The sequence below is a fragment of the Athene noctua genome, chromosome Z, assembly GCF_965140245.1.
Source record: "Athene noctua chromosome Z, bAthNoc1.hap1.1, whole genome shotgun sequence".
In the NCBI taxonomy this organism is placed as follows: Eukaryota; Metazoa; Chordata; class Aves; order Strigiformes; family Strigidae; genus Athene; species Athene noctua.
The window spans coordinates 30,966,170-30,989,120 of record NC_134077.1 but is presented as its reverse complement, the minus strand read 5'-3'; the positions used below and the strand labels follow the sequence as shown (position 1 = coordinate 30,989,120).

General features: G+C 40.6%; 1 protein-coding gene across 6 annotated transcripts in view; it reads right to left on the bottom strand.

Annotated features, from left to right (window-relative positions):
- The window catches only part of SNCAIP (synuclein alpha interacting protein), a 92,711-nt gene that overhangs the window by 41,668 nt on the left and 28,092 nt on the right, over nt 1-22,951 (bottom strand). For all 6 annotated transcript variants that reach the window (XM_074932247.1, XM_074932245.1, XM_074932250.1 and 3 more), the window contains 2 exons: nt 16,593-16,695; nt 3,995-4,067 (listed from right to left, as the gene is read on the bottom strand). In XM_074932247.1, coding sequence (XP_074788348.1) covers nt 3,995-4,067; nt 16,593-16,649 — 130 coding nt within the window. In that variant the 5' untranslated portion in view covers nt 16,650-16,695. The remainder of the gene's footprint in view (nt 1-3,994; nt 4,068-16,592; nt 16,696-22,951) is intronic.

The following is a 22,951-nucleotide window of genomic DNA, read 5'->3' as shown; positions in this document are numbered from 1 at the left end:
TCTCCATTCTCATATATCTTTTACCTTATAATCTGTAGGTACTGACACATAGACTTTGGCTCCAAGGAGCCCTTGGAATTTTCCTGAGCCAGAATTCTCTAAATCCAAGGAAGTACACAGAAGAGTCAAGACTAAGACTGTGCTGACTGCATGACTTGCATGCACATCTTGCAAAAGGGTGAGGAAGGAACCACAGGACCTTCCTACTGGTACAGGTCCCTGGCCAGTGCTGTCCAATAAAGGAAGGTGACAGTGGGAGTTGAGGAAGAAAAAACTACATGTAGGGATATACCTTCTCAGACTTTCTAATCTCTCCTTGTCTAAAAGAGAATGTAATTTGAGCAAAAGTTATAGGCAGGCAGAAGTAGTTAAAAAAAAAAAAAATCTGTTGAAAGGTCTATGTGAAATGTTTGAGAAAGTACACTGACTGGTAAACACTAGTATGTTTGCCTAGGATTGTAACTGCTTAGCGTAATTTAAAAACAATGTAACCACACACTTTCATATGTTGCTAACATATTATTAAATGTTTACAAAAATGGGGAAAGAAAATGGGATTTACAGGGCTATTTACCAAACTTATCTGCAAACAGCGAACAGTAAGACTTCCATAATATCAGCCATATTATATAAATATAATTTTAAAATGTAATTTCACAAAAAGGAACTGTCTGGTTTAAATTTGTTCTAACAATCTTGTTGGTGAAAATGGTTGCCTGCAGTTGAATCTTATTTTCTCTGTAATTTTCTCTTAACTGTCTTAGTGAACTAAATATTCTTCTGCGATAAAGCTGACAGAGAATTATTTTTTAGATTATTAGGGTTCTGACATATCTAATCCTACAGCTAACTTACGCTTAACTTCTAGTTCTTTTAAAAAAATAACTCTTGGACAATTTTACTTCCCCATTTTTCCCAGTTTTAAAGAAGAAATCCAACATCTAACTAAGTGGAACTCAGTATGAGGTAGAAACTTGTATCAGCTCTTTGTAAAATCTCTGAGTTTTTCTATGTGTAACTACTTAAATTGCCAATCAAATACAGATATAAAATAGCATCAATATCATGCATAATAATAAAGATTTATTAATCTATCTTCAACTGAAAAAGCGCATACCAACAATAATTTGCGGAATGTCGTTTTAATGGTCTACAATATGAGGAAGGCAAGAGACTGCTTCAAAATCAACTACAAAAAATCAACAGATGGGGCCTTAGACAATGTTGACTGATGCAGCGCTGTTGATATTACAAGATACTTCAGATACTGAAGGATGTACAGAGATGTAAAGTGATACCTTCCTGTTCAGCATTATGTTTGCCTGGTGATTAAGCAGAATAAAAATAAAATAGATTTTCGTACTATCTCCACTTCACTAAAACTCTTAAGTGATAAGTTGAGAAAAAAACTGGTTTTAGTACTGTTTCCAGTTTCCCAATACTAAATACAGTGCTGAAGACCTCCTTTTTGACTCAAGACTTTTAAACAAAGCTGTGAATTAACTACCACTGGCAGACTCCCCAGTGCTACTACTGTCTTCCAGCAATGCCTGTACTTGCATCTGTCAACCCCTTTTCAAGGCAACAGATGAGTGCAGATGTAATTAAAATCATCACTTAAAAATGTCCGACTGCAGAGGCGACCATGAAACAACAGAGCACACAATAAGTTGTCAATATTCTACAGTCTTAAGGAAGAGCTTCTAACCAGTGCTTCATCTCTGCTATTGGTCTACATTTTGCTTTAAGACTACTATCTGAAGTCTAAAAAGAATACTATTCTTCTTAAAAACAGATATTGATGATGCTACTGTGGCTGAGCAGTCGTCATGAACAGACCACTCAGTATAATATGCCTTAGGGGCTATTCTTGTTCTTCTCTGGCTTACCTTGTTCTGGGAGCAGCTGAGTGAATGAGTGGCTTTCTCTTTTTATGACACGACAAGATAATGCCCTGTTGCCACATGATCAGCTGCTAATACTGATAGGCAGACAGATGGGGGGAAATGGCAGTAGAAGAAAATCGTGGGGGAGGGGTATGTGGAAGAAATGAGGGTAGTACTGTGTGAGGCACCAAGGGGGTGATAATGAGGAGCAGTAAATGGTGGGGAGGAAAATGGTGAGAAGAATAGGAGGAAGAAGGGCCTAGAAGAATGGGAAGAAGAAGGGTCTAGAAGAATGGTGTGAAGAATACTGAGAAAGACTTGGTGGAAAGAATGGGGGAAGACTTGGGGGAAAAACAGAAAAGACTCATTGGGAAGAATGGTGGGAAAAACTGGGAGACAATGGGGGGGAAAAAGGTAAGCTCTGGGGAGAAAGAATGGTGGAGTGAACACTGGAGAGAATGGGGATGAAGAATGTTGGTGAGGAATGGTAGGGAGAACAGGTGGGAAAACAGTGAGGAGAATGGTGGGGAGAATGGGGAAAGAAGAATCGGAGGAGGAATGTCAGAAAGAATGGTGGGAGGAATGTGGGGAGGAATCGGGGGATGAATGGTAAGGAGAATGGTAGGAAAGAATAAGGAGTAGAAGGGGCAAGAAGGGGAAGAAAGAGGAAAGTAGGGGGGAAGGAAGAAGGAGGAATGAGGGATGAATGGGGTAAGAATGGAGGGGAGAAATGGTGGGAGAATGGGAGAATGGGGAGAGAGTGCGGAGAACGGGGGTAAGAACAGGTAATATGGAGGGAAGGAGAGGGGGAAAGGGGGAAGGAGAGAGGACAAAAAGGGTGAGAAAGGGATGAGGAAAGGGGAAGAAGGAGCAAAAAGGTAGGAAGAGGAGAGAAGAAAAGGGATAGGGGCAAGGCAGCACAAGGATGAAAGTGTAATGGGGGAGGATGGGGAAGATGAGGGGAATATGGAGGGGAGGATGGTGGAAGACGGAGGAGGGCAGGGGGAAGACTGGGATAGAATGAGATAGGGCAAATAGAGGGGGGTGAATCAGGGGTCTTCTCCCCTGTCTCTGCTTGCAGCAGGTAATACTGTGTGTGCAATCACTGCTGTGCCCTGTGTGAGGAGTAACATGGCAAGCAGGTATGATAAGGAGAGCTTTGCTTTCCTTTATTGCCAAGGGCAGTGGCATATGGCTGTGATGACCTGGCTTTTAATGACTCTGGTAGAAAAAGTAGCTCTTAGGAAGTTTTGACTTAGTTACACACCTCAGAAATTTACAATTCTCTGAAAGGAATTACAGAAATAAAAGCTGCTAAGTATAGCACAGTTCTTACAGCCTTCTATCATCCCACAGATTCCAGGTCTCCCATTTCTATTATAAAAGTATTTGATGAAACACTAACAAAAGTTCAATTAAAACACCAGAAACTTTTCATAGCTCAACAAACATGCTCCTCTCACCAATTAGTTTCTCCTCCATCAGGAAGAGAAAAACAAAAGCGGATTAATCTGATTTACAGAGTGAAAACCAACACTGAATGCACGTTTTGTTAGGGAGGCAGGGGGAAGGTCTCCAGCTGGTTCTCATCTATATGCCATGAGTCTTCATTTAGTTTACACTATTAAACTAAAAAACTCAGCTTTAATCTTAACTATTACAGTATGCCTTAGAGTAGATTCTATCATACAGCATCCTTGATACAGTTTCAGACTCTGGCAAAACATCATCCCTCAAACTGGTTGTGGCCATATGGGTAGTAAATGTATCCAACATTTTTTCATTGGCGCCTACATTATTACGTCTTGTCACCAATGGTTTCTCGGGTTTTCAAGTAAATTGTTGCATATACTGTGGTTTGGAGCTGCTGAGATGAAGCCCTACATTTATCTGTATACAGCCAAATCCTTTTTTGGAACTTTTTTTCCTTCTAATGAACTAACATCTGTTGAAAACAACAAAAAAAAAAAAAGTCATGCTTCCAGAAAGCTGTACAAAAATGAGAAAAAACAAAACAACAGAACACTGCCAAGAAACTATTGTTGCCAAGTTATACATCATAAAAAGCAGCCTAGAAAATGATGGGTGGATCAAAGAGGGCATCATACCTGACCTGTCTTCATTTTGTGAATCACACCTTCTGCATAATTCTGGGATGGTCTTAAGAGAAGTTACAGAATACTGTAAAAAAGAAAAAAAAATCTTAAATAATTAATTAAAAACGATAAAAAGTAAGACTTTCAAGAGGTCCTGATGTCATGCACACAGCCTAAATTATCAACCTAAGGGTACTTCTGTCAGTCTGATGATCTTCTCAGATTGCCTGAGACAAGCATATGGCATCTGCTTGTGTATCTCACCTTGAGGGATACCAAACAGACTTTCAAAGCTACAGCAAAGCATCTCTGCACCTCAGATTTCTTCTTCCTGCAGATCACCATCACTCAAGTCACAAATACACTTTATACATACATCCCTTCCACGGGAAGCAAGATACATCAAAGTTGAGAATAGATCTAGCTTTCACAGTAAGTGTCAAGGGTCTCACTTGGACCATCTGGGCATCTATTATGGTGATTATACTGCAGGATACTTCATGCTTGAAGAATTAGAATTAAAGCTTTCACAAACCAATATGTGAAAGTAATGCAGAATATTTGCACCACAGAGATCTGATTTCAAAGAGGGATGCATGTACATACACATATCAGACTACAGGTTCATTTCTCTAACCTAGGCTTCATTAAAGAAAACTGGCATTATTACTTTGATGTGACAGGATATGCCTGATATTAATCAGTATGTTATTCTCTAAATTCAGCCTTAAAAAGGAAAAAAAACCCCGGGATGACATACATATCTTACTAAACAAATCTTATTCTTATAAACTTGTGGAATACCCCTGCTAAGACCCATGATCCAGTGTTATAAAACTACATATTCTGACACTGAGAAATTAAGTTATTTAATAGCAAGCTTTCCTTAATCAAATGCTTAATTGTTACAGGAATCTTCACTTAAACAAATGAAAATCATCTTGTCTGTTAAAGATCAATGGCTTTGCTCATACAGAAAAATGATTAAAACCAGTATTTTGAAAACTAAAACAGAAAAAAGCATTTAGGATTAAAACAACTCAAAATTTTTAAAGAATACATAAACACCATATGTTTTCAAAGAAACAGATATTTTTAGCTTGTGTGCTATTGACGAATGAAGCAAAACAACTACATTTAAAACCACAAGCTTTACACACGAAAAAGAAATGGTCATACATTGTCTTGTTTTTTTGATTACAGTTCGCCATTCCCAGTTTGATGTTCTAATGCACAGCTGGTAATCTACTTCAAAATAATCTAAAGTCAACTTCAAGTGACCAGTTGTAGAAGTAATTTACTTCTCTGGTGCAAGTTTAAGACTGTTACTCGACTGTAATTACTTTATTAGACCTCAAAATCCTCCCATGCCTTACTTTTTCCCTTTCTGACCTGATTCAGGGATGTACCGAGAAACCTCAACTACAACAAAATTTTCTCTTAAGTATATGCAGGATCAACACCAAATGTATTAATTAAAATGTGTAGCAGCACTCCACAAAACTACCTAGTGACACCAATCCCCATTAAACAAGAGGTTGTCTTTAAGACTGTGACTGCTTCAGGATGTGACAGCCTAAAGCAACAAGGAGCAGAAGAGCAGAGACTGGAAGAAAGATGATAGTAAATACAATTAATACAATTTAAACACACACACGCACAAACACCATGTGCTGTGCTTCACTGTAGTTACTGTTTAATAAAGATTGAGCCGTTAAACTATATATCGTGCTATTTCGGCACAAAGACTCAGAAGGCAATGTTGGTCTAGTAAGATTCTTAAGACAATCCAAGGAACATGTCTCCAAGGAATATGGTAGCTTCATAAGACCAGCTGGTGCAGTTTAAACTATTACACAGTTTGTAATTCAATTAGAATGAGGCCTTTTGTATTCCATTGCTATGTGTTTTGTCAGGCAACCTCAAAAACAGAAAGTCGTTTTTCTTTTTGTCTTTTTTCCTGTTGTTTCCTGGAAGAACAGATTTTCTTTCTGTTTCAGCATTGCACTAAAATGTATTCAGTTACCACCTCCTACCACCAAAAATATACTAAATGTTATAAATTTGATTACGCATCTTAATCATATTGGTTTGATTTCATTACCAGATTTCCTCCCACTCACCTCTGTCGCCAAAAAGACTTCTGCACATTTACATTTCTGCCATCTGTATTTTGTGGTCAAGATGTGGGGAACTGGCTTTTGATCCAGGAAGCAATTAAAACTACTTTTTAAAGAGGACCTTTCCCAACCATATGGACAAACCATCGCTAGCACTTCCCTCTAGAACTAGTTTCTCTCATACTCTAGCTCCAGCTCTGATCATCAGAAATGTCTGTTAGCTTTTCTTCAACCAAAACGCTCAAGATTACTAGCAGTCTCACAGAGGGACAGCAAAAGAGGTTTAGATTGCAACCCTTACCTGCAACAGAATTTTAGACTTAATGTTTATTCAATGGCATTAAAAATAATTATTTCTCACTTTTCGGTCAATAATATTTTACATTCAAATTATTTCTTAATTCAAAAATTGTTTCACCTTCAAAATTAAATACTATTTCTGGTATTTCACCATTAGAGTAACCAATTCAACCAGAGTTGAGTGCTGTTCCCAAAGACAAGCTAAGCTAAGCACGTCATGTTGCTTCTTTAGTCAGTGCTGACTGTGATCTCTGGTACTTAATCAAAATGTGTTGTGGTTGACGGTGCAATTCAGAAACCAAACTAATGGCTTCTTTCCAAGATAATGCATGTAAAGGCATTTCTGATTGCTGCTTGAGGTTTAGGTTATTTTTCCGCATTTAAAGCATGCCTATGTCCAACATGAAATAATGAATTTCAATAAACCCCTTAAGAACTTTGCAAGATGGAAGAAAAGTATCAACAGCAAACAAAAGACAACAAGCAGTAAGAAGTATTCCATGCAAATGCAACATATTCCCAATTTCCTTCAACAGACACAATTAATTTAAGGGAAAAGGGAACCTCCCTTATACAAAATACTTGTTCATTAGGTAAAACTGCACTAGAGAATTCGAATTAGTGCAAATGTTAACCTTTTAAGTTTCACACGGTTTCTCAAAATTTAATGCAATGAATTTTAAACCCAACACATTAGAAAAACAATCTAATAAGACTGTTCTGTGCTGTGCAACTTGCCTGCCATCTGCAGACTCACTTGTGTCTGTGAATCACAGAATGACAGAATCATCTACGTTGGAAAAGACCTTCAAGATCATCCAGTCCAACCATTAACCTAATCCTGACAGTTCCCAACTACACCATATCCCTCAGCGCTACGTCAACCTGACTCGTAAACACCTCCAGGGTTGGGGACTCCACCACCTCCCTGGGCAGACCATTCCAACGCCTAACAACCCCTTCTGGAAAGAAATGCTTACTAATATCCAGTCTAACCCTTCCCTGGCCCAGTTTGAGGCCATTCCCTCTTGTCCTATCACTTGTTACTTGGTTCAAGAGACTCATCCCCAGCTCTCTGCAACCTCCTTTCAGGGAGCTGCAGAGGGCGATGAGGTCTCCCCTCAGCCTCCTCCAGACTAAACACCCCCAGTTCCCTCAGCCGCTCCCCGTACAACCTGTGCTCCAGACCCTGCACCAGCTCCGTTGCCCTTCTCTGGACACGCTCAAGTCATTCAATGTCCTTTTTGGAGTGAGGGGCCCAAAACTGAACACAGGAATCGAGGTGCGGCCTCACCAGTGCCGAGTACAGGGGTCAGATCCCTTCCCTGTCCCTGCTGGCCACGCTATTGCTGACACAAGCCAGGATGCCATTGGCCTTCTTGGCCCCCTGGGCACACTGCTGGCTCCTGTTCAGCCGGCTGTCAATCAACACCCCCAGGTCCCTCTCTGACTGGCAGCTCTCCAGCCACTCCTCCCCAAGCCTGTAGCGCTGCTGGGGGTTGTTGTGGCCCAAGGGCAGCCCCCGGCATTTGGCCTTATGGAAACTCCTCCAGTTGGCCTCAGCCCATGGCTCCAGCCTGTCCAGGTCTCTCTGCAGAGCCTCCCTACCCTCGAGCACATCAACACTCCCACCCAACTTGGGGTCATCTGCAAACTGACTGAGGGTGCACTCGATCCCCTCCTCTAGATCATCAATAAAGATGTTAAACAGGAGTGGCCCCAAAACCGAGCCCTGGGGGACACCACTCGTGGCCAATTGGATTTAACTCTGTTCACCACAACTCTTTGGGCCCGGCCATCCAAACAGTTTTTTAGCCAGCGAAGCGTGTGCCCATCCAAGCTGTGACCAGCCAGTTTCACCAGGTGAATGCTGTGGGAAATGGTGTCAAAGGCCTTACTGAAGTCAAGGTAAACAACATCCACAGCCTTTCCCTCATCCAATAAGCAGGTCGCTCTGTCATAGAAGGAGATCAGGTTTGTCAGGCAGGACCTGCCTTTCATAAACTCATGCTGACTGGGCCTGATCCCCTGGTTGTCCATTATATGACTTTTAATGGCACCCGAGATGACCTGCTCCATGACCTTCCCTGGCACCGAGGTCAGACTGACAGGTCTATAGTTTCCTGGATCCTCCTTTCTGCCTCTCTTGTAGATGGGTGTCACATTTGCCACCCTCCAGTCCAATGGGACCTCCCTGGTCAGCCATGACTTCAGGTAAATCACGGACAGCGGCTTGGCGAGCACATCTGCCAACTCCCTCAGCACCCTTGGGTGTAACCCATCTGCTCCCACAGACTTGTGTGCATCCAAGTGGTGCAGCAGGTCTCTGACCACCTCCTCTTCAACTGTGCTGACCTCATTCTGTTTCCCCTCCCCATCTCCAGCTCATGACGCTGGGTGTGCAGGGAACAGCCAGTTCCACTGCTAAAGACTGAGGCAAAGTAGGCATTGAGCACCTCAACCTTTTCCTCATCCTTAGCTACCATGTTTCCCTCTGCATCCAGTAAAGGAGGGAGATTTTCCCTAATCCTTGTTTTACTGTTAAAGAATTTATAGAAACATTTTTTTATTATCTTTAACAGCTGTAGCCAATTCAAGCTCTAGCTGTGCTTTGGCTCTCCTAATGTTCTCCCTGCATAACTTCACTACATCTTTATAGTCTCCATGAGAGACCTGCTCCCTCTTCCAAAGGCAATAGATTCTCCTTTTGTTCCTGAGATCCAGCCAAAGGTCCCTGTTTAGCCAGGCCGGGCTCCTTCCCTGCCTGCTTGTTTTCCGGCACCCGGGAACAGCCTGATTCTGTGCCTTTAAGACTTCTCTCTTGAAGTATGTCCAGCCTTCCTGGACTCCCATTTCCTTCAGGGCAGCCTTCCAAGGGATTCTGTCAATCAGTCTTTTGAACAGGTCAAAGTTTGCCCCCTGGAAGTCCAAGGTGGCAGTTTTACTAACCCCTCTCTTTGTTTCTCCAAGGATCAAAAATTCAATTATCTCACAATCATTGCACCCTAGACGGCCTCCAACCTTTACCTCCCCCACAAGCTCTTCCCTGTTCACCAGAAGCAGCTCCAGGAGGCACCTTCCCTGGTCGGCTCACTCACCCGCTGTGTGAGGCAGTTATCCTCCACACATTCCAGGAAAACTCCTGGACTGTTCCCTCTCTGCTGTACTGTGTTCCCAGCAGATACCCAGGAGGTTCAAGTACCCCACAAGAACAACAGCAAGTGACTGAGAGATTTCTCCCAACTGTTTACGGAAAGCTTCCTCCACCTCACTGCTTTGGTTGGGGGGTCTACAGCAGACTCCCACAGCAAGATCTGCTTTATTGGCCCTTAACCTAACCCAAACACTCTCAACCCCGTCATCACTGTACTTGATTTCTGAGCTGTCATAGCATTCTCTAACATACAGGGCCATGCCACCACCTCTCCTTCCCTGTCTGTCCATCCTGAAGAGCTTGTAGCCATCGATTGCAGCACTCCAGTCATGTGAGGCATCCCACCACATTTCTGTGATAGCTACTACATCATAGTTCTTGTGTTGTATCATGACTTCAAACTCCCCCTGGTTGTTGCTCGTACGGTGTGCATTAGTATAAATGCACTTGAGATGAGCTCATGAATCCAACACCTTTTTGTGAGTGTGGGCCCCATTTCCTTACAGACCCTTCTCAGGTGCTCCCACAATTTCTAAACATCTTTCCCTTCTCTCAAATGAAGTGGCAGAGGGAGAGCCTTCACTAGTCCACCATCCTTCAAGTTTTGGCACACTTCCCTTGAGCTTGTTCCTAACATGCCCAGTTACCTCCCCGTCCCCCTCATATCTAGTTTAAAGCCCTGTCAATAAGCCCTGCTAACTCCTGCCCCAGAATTCTTTACCCCCTCTGGGACAGCTGCATCCCACCTGTCCCGCTTGTCGCCAACAGATCAGGTACCATATAAACTTCACCATGATCAAGAACCCAAAATTCAGATGGTAGCACCAGTCTCTGAGCCACATGTTAATCAAATATGTTTTCCACCCTCTATCAGTGGTTTTCCCTTCCAGTTGAGGGATTGAAGTATCAGAAAGAAGAAATACGGGCTCATGAGTCATGGCATAGAAGTATAGATACAAAATGTTAAAAAAAAAAGTAAATTAAAAAGGTTATTTTTAAACATTCTGTTGTGGAGAATACTTTTAATGTTTCCTGAAATAAAGTCAAAGGGCAAAGTTGGACACATAGCGTGACTTTCAGACCATATCATCAGAATCATGGCACCCTCAAAACACTAAGGACCATGTTCTGCTCCAGTTGAAGTTGGTATCAAAACTCAACAAATTCACCTCCACTGGATCAAGACACCTGTGACTCTGTCCTGATCTTAAATGCACAGCTGCTTGTTTTCATTTAGATAGAGAAAACAGACAACTTTCTTCATTATAGCTAATTTGTTTCCAGGTGCTATTATTACTGTAAGCCATTTAACAGTCTCATTTCAGTTTACTTGCTACAGTATAAAATAAACTGCTTTATTAATATTCAAATCCCATTAAATTAATACCTTTATATTACATTTGCTTAATAATTTATAACTGTGCAACACCACCCTTTTTCCTGGACATTTGAGCATAGCAAGCTACATCAAGAACAAGTAAGTCAACAATACCTGACCTGAGGTTGCAGGAAGTTTTTTCTCAATAGTAGTGTCAATTTCAGCAGCTTCAGATCAAAAAAGTGAGGAAAGAGTTTAGGCTGGCACTGCACATGTGAGAAATAACACCTTCCCCAAAATAAACTTACTTAATGGCTGCGATCAACATCTTTGGAGTACTGGTTAGGTTATTTGTGCTATGTATTGTTTATAGCATCTTATACAGACACTTCATATGTTATTATTGCCTTTAATTTTAAAGGAGACCTATATAGACACTAACGCTGGTAAAGGTGCAAAATGTCCATTTGAATCTAACACTTTCTATGAACATTTTAGTTGCCATCTTAATTTTGTTTCACTCTGAAAAGGAAGAGAGGAATAGAAAAAAGATAAATTAGTTCATCAGCTGGATGGGAAATAAATCAACCTGTTGCAGTTAGTGACTGTGCCTGCATAGCTGTGTAGTACCCTCCATGCTGAGTCGTGAAGTTCCAGTTGCTGGGTTGGCAAAGTCTGGCTGTGTGTCACTTGTACACCTGTGTGAGTCAGAGGTGACGCCGCTCTTTCCATGGCCAAGGAAGGGTGACTGCAGGATCAGGAGGTGTCCTGTGCCAAGTAAATGGGAGGACAGGAGATTGGCCATACTATTGACCATGCATAGTTTACACCTGCTCTGCCAGGCAAGGATTGACGAAGAAGTTTCTTAAGCTGTTTCAAAATTCCTGACAATTCAACAGCTGCTTATGTTTGCATTCACTTACTGCACTCACATTTCACAGACTTTCAAATTAGGCCCATTTCTGCCCTAGCACCACTGAGCCAGGCTTTTATCTATACAGAGCTATTTGAATGATCAGAGCAACCATCGATACACTCATCCCAAACAGTTTACTGATATTGAGCATCAGGAGCTCTGGTTATGACTAGGTCATTTGGTATTATTTCTGTAAACCAAGAAGTAAAACAGTTTCAATTTGCACAATTTGCCAGTGCAATAGAAAGCCTGCATTTTAATTAAAGGATTAGGAAACTTTCAGGTAACCATAACGATAGCATACAACTTATAAGAAGGAATAAATTTATGGGCAAAATAAAAAGTACTAATGGTAAAAAGGGGAAAGTTTAAAATGTACTTTTAATAGTGTGTCTATCATTTAATGCAACTTAAAGGCTGTAATTTTTTTTTTCTTCCTTTCTGTGAGTAGTTATTCATGAAGAAATAAATGAAAATATTCAGCTTGGTTGCTTAACATCATCACAGACAGAGCTATTATTTTTGTTTATTGTAAACAAGAGTCCCAGAAACCTATTCTGCTGTCTAAACTATGCTCACATGTATCATACCAGATGAATCCGGAATAGTACAATTTTGGTTTGTAAAATAAGCATCATACTTGCATTCCAGGGTTCTGAGGGAATTGGTAGATGTAGTTGCTAAGTCACAATCATATTTGAAAAGTCATGGCTGTCAGGTCAAGTGTCCAGTGACTGGAAAAAAGTGAATATCACATCCATTTTTAACAGGGGTAAAAAGGAGAACCCTGGGAACTACCAGACAGTCAACCTTACCTCAGTGCCCAGTAAGATTGTGGAACAGATCCTCCTGGAAGTAATGCTGAAACATGGATGACAGGGAGATGATTAGAGGCAGCCAACATGGCTTCAAAGGGCAAATCGTGCCTAACTAATCTAGCGGCCTTCTATGATGGAGTGACAAAAACTGCAGATGTCATCTACCTCAACTTCCGTAAGGCCTTTGGAACAGTCCTATACAACATCCTTGCCTCTAGTTTGGAGATATGGGTTTGATGGATAGATAAGGAATTGGAATTGGCCAAGTCCAATGAGTTACAGTTAATGGCTCATCTCCAGGTGGAAACCAGTAATGAGTGGCATCCTTCAAGGGTGCATTCTGGAACCAACACTATTTAACATCTTCATCAATTACGTAAGACAGTGGGATTGAGTGCACCCTCAGAAAGTTTTCACATGATGCCAAGCCAACTAGTGCAGTTGATTTGCTTGAGGGAAGGGATGCCATCCAGAGGGCCCTTAACGGGCTCGAGGAGTGGGCCCATGAAAACCTCATGAAATTCAACAACGCAAAGTGCAAGGTCCTGCATCTGGGTCATGGTAACCACCAGTATAAATAGACTGGGGGACTGAGAGCAGCACTGCTGAGAAGGATTTGGGGATATTGGTGGATGAAAAATTTGGCGTAAGTTGGCAGACCAAAAAGCTAACTGTATCCTGGGCTGCACAAAACGAAGGGTGGCCGGCAGGGTTGAGGGAGGTGATTCTCTCCTTCTATTCTGCTCTCAAGAGACCTCACCTGGATTACTGCAGCCAGCTCTGGGGACCCCAGTACAAGACAGACATGGACCTGTTGAGTGGGACCAGAGGATGGCCATGAAAATGGTCAGAGGGCTAGAATACCTCTCCTGTGAAGAATGGCTGAGAGAGATGAGGTTGTACAGCCTGGAGAAAACTGAAGGGAGACCTTCTTGTGGACTTTCAATATATAAAGAGAGCCTATAAGAAATATAGCTAATTTTTACCAGGGCCTGTAGTAACAGGACAAGGAGCAACTGAAAGAGGGACAATTTAGATTGAATATAAGGAAGAAATTTTTTAAATGAGGGTGATGAGACACTGGAATAAGTTTCCCAGAAAAGCTGTGGATGCCCATCATTGATGGCTGTATTGGATTTATGTGGCAAACTAGCAGGGGGTGCTGCAAAGGGGTGGCTTCTGTGAGAAGACACCAGAGACTGCCCCCATATGGAACAGAGCCAGTTTCAGCTGGCTCCAAGACGGATCCACTGCTGGGCTGAGCCCATCAGTGCTGTTGGTAGCACCTCTGAGATAACATTTAAGAAAGGGTAAAAAACAGCGCACAACATCAGCTGGGAGAGAGGAGTTACAAAATGTGAGAGAAACAACTGTGCAGACACCAAGGTCCGTGAAGAAGGAGGGGGAGGAGATGCTCCTGGCAGGACCTGTGGACCTGGTCAGAGAGAAGCCCATGCTGGAGCAGGTTTGCTGGCAGGACTTGTGACCTCATGGGGTATCCCCACTGGAGCAATCTGTTCCTGGACTGCACACCAGGAAAGGGACCCATGCTGGAGCAGTCCATGAAGAACTGCAGCCCATGGGAAGGACCCACTTTGGAGAAGTTCATGGAGGACTGTCTCCTGTGGGTAGGAACTCAAGGTGGAGCAGAAGAAGAGTGTGAGGAGGATGGAGCAGCAGAGACAAGTGACGAATTGAATGCAACCCACATTCCCCCTGTCCCCCTGCGCTTATGGGGGCGGGGAGGTATAGAAGTCAGGAGTGAAGTTGAGCCTGGGAAGAAGGGAGGGGTGAGGGGAAGGTGTCTTTAGATTTGTTTCTCATTATCGTATGCTGATTGATTGGCAATGAATTAAATTAATATCCCCAAGTCAAGTCTTTTTTTGCCAATGGCAGTAATTGCTGAGTGATCTCTCTGTCCTTGACCCACAAGCTTTTTGTTGTATTTTTCTTCCCATCTTGTTGATGGAGGGGGAGCAATAGAGCAGCTTGGTGGGTAACTATGGCCAGCCAAGGTCAACCCACCACAACAGGGCTTTAAGCAACTTGATCTAGTAAAAGATATCCCTGTCCATGGCAGGGTGGTTAGAACTAGATGACCTTTGAAGGTCCCTTCCAACCAAAACCATTCTAAGAGTCTATGACATTGGAGAAATATACAATTTTACTTTCTCACATACAAATGCAACGCAAACCAAAAAAAAAAAAAAAACCACCAAAACCCACTTACATATCTATTTGCCTTTTAAAACAAATTTCAGTCTGTTTTTTCCATGTATCACATTTTGGTCATTCTGACTGGAATGTTCTACAAAGGTCTGGACTATACACAGTGGCTTTCTAACTCAGGTACGTTTGTAAGTGCATCATTTTAACAGCCTTCTTGCTGCCTTTATTTTTAGTCGGTACTTTTCTGCACTGGATTACAACCAGAGGGCTAACAGAAAAAATATAAATTGCTAACACTGATGCTGTGCAGCTGCTCTTTCCACAGCAGGCTAATGATAAAATGTGAAGGTCAGGTATCTCTAAATTGTGTATGATGAGATATGAGTAGAGGACTAGAATAACCATGAATTCTCTTGTTAATCCAGATTCTGGCAACAAATCCCTTCTCTTACCTGCTAAAGCAGGGAGTAAAATTGCTACCTCTATAATTTGCGCTGATTTTTTATTCACGGATCAGCATCCAGTGAAAGAACAGCCTATTAAAACAGGCAGCCAGAGCTGTTCAGCGGAAAAGTGAGTAACCTAACCCACCAGTATGCAGCAATAGCCACAATGGGAGAGACATGGAGAGGTTACATCTATTATGTTTTACAGTTTTACAAAACAGAGTACAGAAACAGATACCAGGACATGATCTACTAGCATATAACGGTAATAAAAAGAAAGTTGCCCAGAATAAGGTATTTGCTCAAGATTGGTTCATTGTCCTGTAATACTTTGGGCATTTGCCATATTCCTCTTTAATAAAAATTCAACGTTACAATAGGTTAAAAAAAAGTCCTCTCCAGAAGGAATCTCTCTGTGAACAGAGCATCTGGAATGTTTCAAAATGAATCAAGAGTGCCAAATGTTAAAGGGAAAACCAGACCTTTTGTAAAACAAAAAACCCAACAAAAAAACAAACTATAAAATTATGAAAAACAGGAGATGGTGGCACACTTTCTCTGATCTGAAAACTGAATTAATAAATTTTATTATAGTAGATTTATGTATTCAAGTCCACTGTAATCACACATTCAATGTATTAGCAACTCTATTACACAAAAAGCAGAAACACTGGCAGTAGGAGTATTATTATGAATAACAGAATATACTGTAATAGTGTTAACTATAAGAACCACTAACAATGTAGATTAACAGCATTTTTGCTTGCAATTACAGCTGCAGTTGTTTTAGCTGTGACACTAAGGATCAGTGCTGCCTATGAATCCCTGAAAGTCATTCAGCCTCTTTCTGTACTCTACCATGTCACAGGTAGCTACATCACACCTACTCATAAAATCTTACTGTATTTGGAGATGCCTACTGGTGGAAAGGGCAGAGGAACAATTTACATGAAAAAGGAGCAATTCAGAAGTGAGAGAGGCAGAAATTTTTTTACAACTGAAAAACATTCTATTAAAAAAAAGGTAAACTTACCATTTTGATGCCTGAGGCTAGCATTAGAGGGCATATAACTCATTCATAATAATAGAGTAGTTATCAACTCAGAAATAAAACTAATTTCTTAATTTGATTTCCATGTCATTTTTACTAACTGAAGGAATCAAGATTTTCTTCCAAGCTCATCACAGTTTTCCCTTACAAAACACTTTATTCTAGATTCAACCTACTGAAACATTCCTATATAAGGTAAACAGTGTGGCTTCTAACGATAGTTTGTTGTTAGAAGTTGTTGTTAGAATAGTTGTTTGTTATATCAGGATTGAGATATCAAAGATTGTCTCAACTTGAACAAATAAGACTTGTACTTACTGATATATCATCACTAAAATCTATTTCATCCAAATCAAGGTATTCAGGGGCTTCCATTATTCTTCTATGGACATTTTGGGTGAGTCAGCACAGTAGTAAAGACCTAAACAAGAAAAAAGAAATAGGTTGTCTACTGAAGAGTCAAAACCACACAGAAATGGCTTAATATAGTTGCTAGATTATTGAAAACAACTTGTATAGTAAAGTCTTTCATAACTTAATCCTAAAAGCTAAATATTATTTCCCATCTCTACTCTGCATATCATGAAGAAGCCATTCCAATGTTCAGGGAGAATAACTAAGTGGTACTTGAACTGGAAGTCAAAAATACTTGATTCAGCATCACTTGGTCCTTCCCAAAGTTCAATACAGGTGTAAAGACTTAAGCTGTTGAGCACCCTCATGACCCTGCAACCACAGCTGCCTAATGATGTATCTTCTTAAGGATACTATTACTTTACTGACCTGAACACTGCAACTTCTGTTACTATAGTTCTCCTCAAGAAGGCAGAAAAGATCTGAGAATCATGCTGTGCACAGAAAACAAAATTGTATCACACCTTATCTTCACATAACAAGCAGGCTAACACACAATGTAGTCAGTGCTTTACAGATGGATGATTCATCATCCTCTAGCCTGCAAGAGCCCTTCCCCTGAAACAGCAGCTAAGGTAAAGCCAGAATTATATCAATGTGCACTCATTATCAGAAACCTTAACCATTCCCTTACAGCAAGGGAAAAGAATAAAAAACTCTCTTACGAAGCAAGAAATTTGACTGGAAAAATCAATATGTAATTCTTAATAAATTGGAGTTGACCGGAAGATCAAAGACAATAAAACCCTCAATCCTTTCTTAATCCTAACTAGAATGAAGGTGTGCATTACCACTACAGACAAGTACATCAGAAATAAAAGTGGGAAAGAAAGCTATTTTAAAGGAAGCTGAAAAAGAAAAGTATAATGCATTTTTAAATAATGTAAGGCACTATGTAAGTGTTAAGTATTATTGTGGAAACAAGTCCTTCTAGTACTTGTACATAACAAAAGGAAATGCCTGAAGGAAAAAAATAATACAAGCCCAGTTTATTCTTACCACAACTGCCAAGAAATATGTTTATGAATAATGAAGTCAGCTCTACAGATCTAAATAAAATCACCTTGTGAAACATTCATATGCACTTAAGAATGTCCTAGGATAAGGTGTCTGAATAAAATGCTTTTATTTATGTGTTACACTTATTGGCAAACAAAACCTCACTCATTAATCTCCTTCATAACACCCCACCCAAGCACAAAGCTTAAGACACCTATTCTTGAAAAGTTATTAGAAGAACCAAGAGGCAAATCTACAGTTTTAAACTGAAAGAGCTGGAAAAACAGATTTTTATTTTGCACCAAGTTACTGAAGGTAAAGGACTATTCAGGAGCATTTTCTCTTTAAATGAAAAAGAAAAAAAAAAAAGTTTTCTTTAATGTATTAGGATATTTCTGCTCCTTGCAATATGCGAAGTAATTCCTGGGGATGAAAAACTGGGGAGGAAGGCAGCATGTAAGAACAACCTCAGTGACCTTATTATTGGCTCTCACTGTGGAAAGGAGATGGCTACAAAAAAGGTAAAACCAGCATAAAGCCTTCAGTCCAACTTGATATGAGGAAACAGAAATGGCTATAATGTGAAACTAACCGGAAGCTTTCCATTTTGCACAATTCCCCAATGCTAAGTTTATTCTTGGAGGGAAACACTAAAATCAGACAAATCCTTGCAATGAAAGGAATTTGCTGTTGTGAAAAGATGTGGCACATTCAAGCCTACAGACTCTTTTCCACATTAGAGATTTTGCTTTCTTAACAGAAACACAGAATTTCAGTATATATTTTTAAGGCTCGGGCTTTAATGTGTTGCATTTGGGTGACATTACAGTTTACTTGTGACAAACTGCACTGGGTGGCAAGGTTTTCGTAGCAGTGGGGTTACAGAGATGGTTTCTGTGAGAAGATGCTCGAAGCTGTCCCCATGTCTGATAAGAGTTAATGCCAGCCAGCTCCAAGACAGACACACTGCTGGCCAAAGCTGAGCCCATCAGTGACAGTGGTAGTGCCTCTGTGTTAACATTTACAAAGGGGAAAAGACTCCTGTGCAACAGCAGCTATGAAAGCAGTGAAAAAATGTGAGAGACACAACTCTGCAGACACCAAGGTCACTGAGGAAGGAGAGGGACGAGGTGTTTCACGCACTGGAGCAGAGGTTCTCCTGGAGCCAGTGGTGAAGATCATGGTGAGGCAGGCTGTCCCCTGCAGCCCATGGAGATCACTGGTGGAGCAGAGATCCACCTGCAGCCCATGGGGGACCCCACGCTGGAGCAGGTGGCTGTGCCTGAAGGAGGCTGTGACCCTGTGGAAGCTTGCACTGGAGCAGGCCCCTGGCAGGACCTGTGGCCACATTGGAGCACGTTTGCTGGCAGGACTGGTGACCTTGTGAGGGGATTCATGGTGGAGCAGTCCTTTCCCGAAGGACTGCACCCCATGGAAGGGACCCACACTGGAGCAGATGAAGAGCGTGAGGAGGAAGGAGCAGCAGAGATGACGTGTGATGAACTGAATGCAACCTGCACTCCTCGTCCCCCTGCACAGCTTGGGGAGGAGGATGTAGAGGAGTCAGAAACAAATGAAAGAAGTTGAACCTGGAAAGGGAGCGGCTGGGGGAATGTGTTTTAGATTTTGTGTTCATTTCTCACTATTCTACTCTATTTTTAATCAGCATTAAATTAAATTAATTTTCCTCAAGTTAAGTCTTTTTTGCCTGTGATGGTAACCGGTGAGCAACCTCCCTGTCTAGATCTCAAACCCTGAACTTTTTAATCTTATTTTCTCCTTTGTCCTGTTCAGGAAGTGAAGAGAGCAGCTGGGTAGATATATGCCAGCCAGCCAAGGTCAACCTATCACAATATCCCTCTAGTCCCTCCACAGAGGTAAAGATCAGCTGTCAGTTTATCACTGTGACTCAGAAACCGACAGCTGAAACCAAATTATTAAATCAGAGGCAGAATAAAAACCAAGTGTACACATACTGTCCTACACACATTACAGGATTATAGAATCTACCCAGTGCCATTCTGTAAGGCGATACATGTGTCAAGTAAGAATGAGAATTAAAATTTAAAGGTTAAAGGCATATATGGACTGTATCACATACAAATACCCTACGAACAAAACAAAGCTTCACTAAGTTTCAGTTAAATGGATTTAAAAAACCAAACCGTTCAGTATGTTTAAAAATTGATGAAAGAGATAAGTAAAGCTACTTTAAACATGCCACATAATAAGACAGAATCAAGAAGTGACCAAAAATTTTTATTTTTGAATTAAAAGTGATTTATTCAGGTAAAAAAACCTCCATAGATTTAATACAAGAACTACTGTTCCTCATTACCACGTATCTCCAGATTTTAGAACAAAAAGATCACAACATTTCAAACTTATTTTTTAGTTATAAATTGCAAGAAGCTACTGAGGAAAAAAAATGCTGCATCCATCTACGGCTGACAAAACGACTGCATTTCACCTAGCAATATACAAAACTCATCATGTCAGTCCACAGTCTTGCAACATTACTTCCCCAAAATATGACCGTCTGTCTTCTCAAGAAACAAAGAGTATGAAATATACAAAGGCTGAAGAAAAAGCTGGTAACCAAACCAAACATACTTTATCTATGGAGAACTTATCTTTCTGAAGACAGTGTTCAGTTATATGTAAAGAAAGGGCAAGAGACTCATGAATTCTGTTCGCTCTAAGATTTTCATTTTTTTCTCAATGAGCTAAAACTGGACAGCAACTCAGGACAAATACTATGACCAGATAAGATTTCCCATGACTGTAATTGGAGTCATATTCAAGAGGTGCACTTTTTTTGATACAATTTAACATAGTAGGACTACATCATGTATAATGCAAACCATACGGTAAGGACAGTAGTGACTATTTTGAGACTCTTGCAAAGGCTGAATCCAGCACATCACCAGAAGTATAAACAGTCTGAATAGCATTCACAAGTAGATCATAAGCACAACTGGTCAAATACAAGGTGAAAATAACTGCAAGCAAAATTGTAACTGCCAGCAATGGTGATGAGATGAATAATATATTATCAGCATCAACACCAAAGCAATACAGATGACTGCCTCCAGCTTGCCAGCAGAAATGTCTGACATTTAACTGATCAATTTTCCCAACTGCATTTTGGAAGCTAGTCATTAAATATTCCACACAATTTTAACCGAAAAAATGGCATTTTTTGTCCAACAATTTGGCTGGCAGGGAGACACATACACACACATACACATTTTCTACAGGTAAAAGAAATCCTGTCTGCTCTCCGAATTCACAGCTAAAAGAAAACTGCATAAGCATCACCCATATGTACTCAAGGGTGTTTTTTATAGTTTCATGAAACAGTTCCACCAGGAGAAATCACCCCACTAAAAACTATCACACTGAAATATGGTAATAGTAATATCAATATAAAAACACGCTTCGTATGTTGCACTAGAACAGATACTAAACTATGATTAGGTTGTAAACGAAAGAAAAAAAAAATCCTTCTCCTTTCAAACAACATCAACAATCCCTACTGTTCTTCCAAAACAGATTTTCTCTGCTGCTGTCCTCAGCTAGAACTAGTTGTCTGAACTGAAATCCTGTTACTAACAAATGTGCAATAACATTAGGTGAATGAGGAAAAAAAGGTGCAAAGAAAGCAATTTCCAGTTGAAAAAAAAAAAAAAAAAAAAGGCAACGAACTGTTAGTTACAGGGAACAAATCCATCAATTTCTGCAAACACTAAAACTCTACTTTAGACTGATAGCCTGCATTACCTACAGGTGAAATGCTTACATTGTTCACAGATTTCTTTTTTAAGGTAGATCAAGCCTTGGATTTGCCTCACCATGCAGTCTCAAAAAAGTCACACAAACAACAATCCCTAGGGGCTGGTGTGACTTTTGAGGATGAAGACAGACTCAAAGTGGGAAGGGTAGGAATGCTTTAAAAGTCAGTCCTGCCACCGACTTTGTATTGTGAAACCCATGGCCACTGCCTTATCCATACTAATGCAGATCAGGCAAGAACAAGGCCACAGAGGTGAGCATTTGCTGTCAACTGAGTGAATGAAGAGCCTGGTATGGCAGGAAGAAAGTAAGAAAGCATCACGTTCAGTTTCTTTGTTCTGTTGCTCAATGCAAAACTGTGGACTAAAAATGCGTAACTGATTTGTAGTGACCCCTTTGCAACAAGGTTGTAGTGAATTCAGTAGCTCTGAAAGGAATCTGATCCAGTATCTCAGCAAAAACACAGTCTCACTGCTGTATGTGAAAGAACAAATCCAAGAGGGAGCACAGAGAAAATGTTCTTTATTGAGCCAAAGCAAAACAACTAATTGAGAATGCATCACTTTATTTATTTATGGATACATAAATAAGAACAAATAACAATAAAGAGATCTGCTGTCAATTAAATGTCTACTTAAGTTGTAACTCTAAGAAATACTGCTAAATGCCACATGGGATTTTATTTTCCACATCTCAGAACTACTATACCAAAATATTTGGGGATTTACTTAAACTTTCAATCAAGTATAAAGTAAATCAGATGTAAATACTTCTGTAGTGGTTGGCAAAAGGCTGCTTCCTTAAGCACAGTTAATATTAAAGATTTAGGTTTTAAATGCCAGAATGCTATGATGGTTGCTTTTTAATTAGGGGATAATGTTACATTTTACAATTATAGATCTAATATAACAAAATAAACATACTGCACTTTCCTAAGCATCAGAGGCTCTAGTAGCTCAAGATGAACAAGATTCATGGACAGAAAAGGAAAAACTTCATATCTTTAAGTACGCAGCATGCGTTTCAAGCAATGCTTGAAATCTGGTAAGCGTCTGAGTTTTATTCCCTAACACTAAGAAATAGCAAGAGCATAAAACCAAGTTTCTTCACTTTTAAACAAACAGAACCATCTAATGTTACGTTATGTTAAATCTATTTAGCATGCAGTGAAAAGCCCAGCACCTGCTTACAATCACAGTTCAGGAAGGCACATCATCTGTCAGCAGTAAGAAATATCTAGAACTTTGAATTCAATGCTTCCATCCTTGTATTCCACTGTAACAGTGAAGTTCTACCAAAATTAATTTGGCCTTGTAACCCCATTTACTACAGAGTATAAGGAAAGAACTATAGCATGTTCAGGAGCACTGAACATAACTAGGGAATATGAGAGCTGGACCATTGAATGAAGGCAAGAAAGCTTGGCCACTGAGTCCTAGCAAACCTAGTCTGGGCTAACAACATAGCTT